This window comes from Palaemon carinicauda, chromosome 3, assembly GCF_036898095.1.
Source record: "Palaemon carinicauda isolate YSFRI2023 chromosome 3, ASM3689809v2, whole genome shotgun sequence".
NCBI classification, from domain to species: Eukaryota; Metazoa; Arthropoda; class Malacostraca; order Decapoda; family Palaemonidae; genus Palaemon; species Palaemon carinicauda.
In genome coordinates, this window is record NC_090727.1 from 173,400,861 (window position 1) to 173,405,860 (window position 5,000).

The window sequence follows — 5,000 nt, forward strand, 5'->3', positions numbered from 1 at the left end:
AAAGATCATTCCACAAATTGGTAACAGGTGGAATAAAACTTCTAGAATACTGTGTAGTATTGAGCCTCATAATGGAGAAGGCCTGGCTATTAGAATTAACTGCCTGCCTAGTATTACGAACAGGATAGAATTGTCCAGGGAGATCCGAATGTAAAGGATGGTCAGAGTTATGAAAAATAATGAACCAAAAGTTTCGTAAAAAAAAAAAAAAAAAATAAGTAAATGACTCATTAAACATTTTGATTGTTACAATATCAGCTTAACTCTTTTAGTATGTTATGGTGGTAAGAGAGATAGGGAAATTGCTCTCTTCAGCACCACCCGTTCGTAAGCTAAATTATTGAGAGTAGTTTTATACGTTAAGCACTTTATTCTAATGATATTTCGGTGATTAAAAGGAATCAGTCAACTAGATGAATTAAGTAGGTCATTCCTGTTATCAGAAGGTGACTTCAATATTATTGGTTTTCACAACGAATAAGCACCTTCATCAATATTTCTTATAAGTACATATGGGTTAATTTTTAGCTTTTGATGAACTTTTCTTTATGCAGGTTGCTTTGGCAGTGTTGGGGATGTTCTATGCCTCTTCCCTTCAGGCTTCCAGCTTCTCTGGTCCCTCCTACGGCGGCCCCCTACCCAGGTGGCCCGGCCCATTTGCTGCCAACTTACCAGCCGGAGTGAATGGTCAGGTGACTCCTGTGTCTGACACCCGAGAGGTCTCAGAGGCACGCAGAGATTTCTTCAACGCCTACCAGAGGCAGCTGTCTGCTGTAGGCGGTGTAGGGCGGTATGCTTCCACTGCTACTGCCCTTGCTCCAGCTGGCCCTGTTGCTTCCATTGCCGTGCCCTCCTTCAGATCTGCTGCAGGTGCCTACAGTGGGACCTCTTCCTTCACGGGGTCTTCGGCCTCACATGTCGTTCCTTCCCGCATCGTCGTGTCCAGGGGTCACGTTCAGGATACTGCCGAAGTAGCTGCTGCTAAATCAGAGTTCTTCAGCCTCTACAATAGGCAGGCAGCCGAAGCTGCTGCAGCTCCTGATGACCCCATCAGGTACTATTAAAGCCTCCGTCAGCAGAGAAACTTATGTCTGTTGACATATGGTCCTGCTGATCAGAGCAACAAATAGTTCTTGTAGTTCAGGACTCTGGAACAATAAAGCATTAAAACTTTAATGATTTTTGTTTCGATTTTGGTCAAATGTTGGAGATCAGGCCAAGGTTTTGAATGATGAATGAATCCTTTTTTGTAATGAAAAGTTTTTCTTTATGGTGACCTTTGTCTTGTTTTGGATATCCTGGGCATCCAAGGGCACACCTGATACTAAACCGAATAAAGAAAAGAATGACAAATAGCATTATTAGATTTAATAATCATAATGGAGTCATAAAGTTATAATTTTACCTTATTAAGAAGATCGCTTATCTATATTTTTTGCATGCCTTTCCTTAGTTACAATATATCAGTAAAGATTTTTTCCCCAGAAGATTTAGAATATATTTCCAGGACTATTTGAACAATAAATATCATGTTTTTGAAAACTACTTTCTCGTCTAACATATTCGATGTATGTTACCAATCAATGCACTAACACGTCCGATAGAATGTATTACAGAGACCCAACAAACAACACAGATGGGATTTATAAAATAAGAGAAAAGTCCCAAACTTCTGTATTCTTTTCTTAATGCCCCAGCAAATGCAACACCAAAAAAAAAAACAGTTTGCAACGTACGATGTGCAGATCGTTATAAATTTGTCAAAAATGAATTAAACATTCGGTTTAACAGAAATTATCTGAACAAAATAGATCTGTTGAACATGTCTTACTGATAATTGGAGGAATTTTTGTTAACTTTAGACACACGGTATTGCATTAACTGTAGCAAGTCATATTTGCTTTTCAGAAGTTTTTTCCATACAAGAAGATTCTGGATTCTGTCATAACGAACAAATAACAAGAACTTTTCCGAATTACAATGGAAAACAGTTCATCAAAATCTAATCATTGGAAGGATAATCCAGAAAGAGAGTACACCAGATATTCACATGAAATAAATCAGATGTCAAGACATCTGCCTCCAATGAAGGTATTAAGAAAATGAAAACCAAAAAAAAAATACATCTGGAGGAATCCAGGCTTTACCCCCTTATTTATTATTAGTATTGCTATTATTATTACTATTATTTTGTTGAAAATAATTGCTGCCTCGGTTGCATTGATCTTATACTCTGTCTTCTTATTAGCTCTTATCCTCAGGATTACTGCATAAAGCCAGTAATTGGACAAATGTCATCCTTCACGGTGGGTAGTCAAATTCATGAATAATTGGTGAATCAAGGTTCTAATGTAAAGTTTACAAGTTAGGTAAAATTTACAAGTCAGGTAAAAGAATACAGTGAACAAGCTACACTTTCAGGAGTGCTGTCTCCCTTCCTCAGGCTAGAGTGGTGGAAATAGTGCTAGCTACGTCCTTATAAATAGCAGTCCTTGCTTAGGCATAGAGGCAGCAAATTTACATTGGCTGCCTTGGGTGTCGTTGGCAGAGTGCAGAGTGAATAGTGAGTTTGATAGAATGGTGGATCCTCATTGGCTAATCCACTCACTGAGACCGGCTGTAGTTCCAGAAAGAGAGTACACCAGATATTCACATGAAATAAATCAGATGTCAAGACATCTGCCTCCAATGAAGGTATTAAGAAAATGAAAACCAAAAAAAAAATACATCTGGAGGAATCCAGGCTTTACCCCCTTATTTATTATTAGTATTGCTATTATTATTACTATTATTTTGTTGAAAATAATTGCTGCCTCGGTTGCATTGATCTTATACTCTGTCTTCTTATTAGCTCTTATCCTCAGGATTACTGCATAAAGCCAGTAATTGGACAAATGTCATCCTTCACGGTGGGTAGTCAAATTCATGAATAATTGGTGAATCAAGGTTCTAATGTAAAGTTTACAAGTTAGGTAAAATTTACAAGTCAGGTAAAAGAATACAGTGAACAAGCTACACTTTCAGGAGTGCTGTCTCCCTTCCTCAGGCTAGAGTGGTGGAAATAGTGCTAGCTACGTCCTTATAAATAGCAGTCCTTGCTTAGGCATAGAAGCAGCAAATTTACATTGGCTGCCTTGGGTGTCGTTGGCAGAGTGCAGAGTGAATAGTGAGTTTGATAGAATGGTGGATCCTCATTGGCTAATCCACTCACTGAGACCGGCTGTAGTTCAATCAGACGTCCCTCTTTACAAACGTATCAGCTTGATCCTGGAGAGTCTACAGGGACCCTTCTACTCCAACCCTGAACATCCCTGAGGAGGCATTCTGCACCCTACTTGAAATATGTTCTAGGAAGGCCCCTTTTACCATCCACAGGGGCCACACGTACATACAGAAGGACGGTGTAGCAATGGGCTCTCCCCTTGGTGTACGCTTTGCCAACTTTTATATGGTTGTTAAAGAGAGGGTTTTCTCATCGATACGTCATCCAGACGTGTATGTGAGATACATAGATGATACTTTTGTCGTGGCCCCTTCGACCCAGGACATTGAGACTCCGCAGAACATTAGAAGAATGCAGTTACCTGAGGTTTACTGACGAGCACAGCAACGATGCACGGCTGCCCTTCCTGGATGTACTTATCTTTCCCAACCCTACTGGATTTGATACCAGTCTATATATTAAGCCCACTAATCTCAGATTAGGCTTAAAGGGAGATAGTGAATGCCCTGCGAGGTACAAGGCCTCCACCATCAAAGTCTATGTCCTCAGGGCCCTCTCTCACTACTCCTCTTGGGCTGACACACATTAAGAACTTGACCGAGTTAGCCGTGAGATCAAGCTAGCCATGGCCACCTGATACCAGGGTGGACAACCAACTGAGAACACTACCACCAGCATCAACCTTTACCATAAAGGGTTTATGCATTGTGATTCTCAGAAATAGGAAAAAAGCCATGAGAGACATAATAAATAACCACGTCTCCCCTAGCGGAAAATAAACAGATGTCAAGCTGACTGCTTATTATCAAACCACAAAGACATGGTCTCTCATAATGAGGAACAACGTAGCCTCACCGACTCAGGACATCCTTAGACAAACCAACGTGGTTTATGCTTATTCATGCCCTGTTCCAGGATGCTCTGGACGTTACATAGGAATGACCACCATGCGTTTGTCCAAGAGCCTGTCATGTCACGTTCAACAAGGCGTCATGGGAGCTCATGCCCTCCATGCCCAAAAGAACAACATTAAAAGTGAGGAAACAATTAAGAACACATAGATCATCGGCCGTGCTCCGGATAGCACAAGACTTATAATACTTGAAGCTCTACACATGCAAAGAGAAAAACCGGCACTTAACACTACCCAGGAAATGTTCATTCTCCCCTCCAGTTGCAGGAACAACACATTGAGGAGTAACCCTACCAAACAAGAAATCTCAACCAAGATAAACGCTACCAATCAAGATACCACCAACGAAGACACCTTTGATCAGGGACAGGACCGCCTGCCTAATCTGCATACCCTCTCAGTGAGTGCTCTCACTAATCAGAACCCAACTGCCAGAGGACAAGATGGCGACTCATCACCCATGAGTGACTGGGAAAGCAGTCTAACTGAAATACAGCCGCTCTCGGCGAACGGCTTAGCCAATAAAGATATGCCATTCTATCAACCTCACTATTCACTCGCCCACAACGCCCTAGACAGCCAATGTAAATTCACTGCCTCTCTGCTTAAGCCAGAATTGCCATATATAAGGACGTAGCTACCATTGTTTCCACCACTCTAGCCTGAGGAAGGGGGACAGCACTCCTGAAACGCGTAGCTTGTTCATTGTATTCTTTTACCCAACATGTAAATTTTATTTAATTTGTAAACTTTACATTAAAACCTTGATTCGCTAATTATTCCTGAATTTGATTACCCACCATGAAGGATGACATTTGCCCAATTACTGGCCTTATGCAGTAATCCTGAAAATAAGATAATGAG

The 5,000-nt window shown here is 41.0% G+C and overlaps 2 protein-coding genes across 2 annotated transcripts in view; one reads left to right on the plus strand and one right to left on the minus strand.

Annotated features, from left to right (window-relative positions):
- LOC137638085 (cuticle protein CP1499-like) overlaps positions 1 to 1,112 on the plus strand; it is a 1,874-nt gene extending 762 nt beyond the window's left edge. The window contains exon 2 of the mRNA XM_068370178.1: positions 555 to 1,112. Within this exon, the coding sequence (XP_068226279.1) occupies positions 555 to 1,064 (510 nt within the window). The 3' untranslated portion in view covers positions 1,065 to 1,112. The remainder of the gene's footprint in view (positions 1 to 554) is intronic.
- Positions 1 to 5,000, minus strand: part of LOC137638091 (cuticle protein CP1499-like) — a 119,137-nt gene that overhangs the window by 57,164 nt on the left and 56,973 nt on the right. The gene's annotated exons all lie outside the window — the stretch shown is intronic.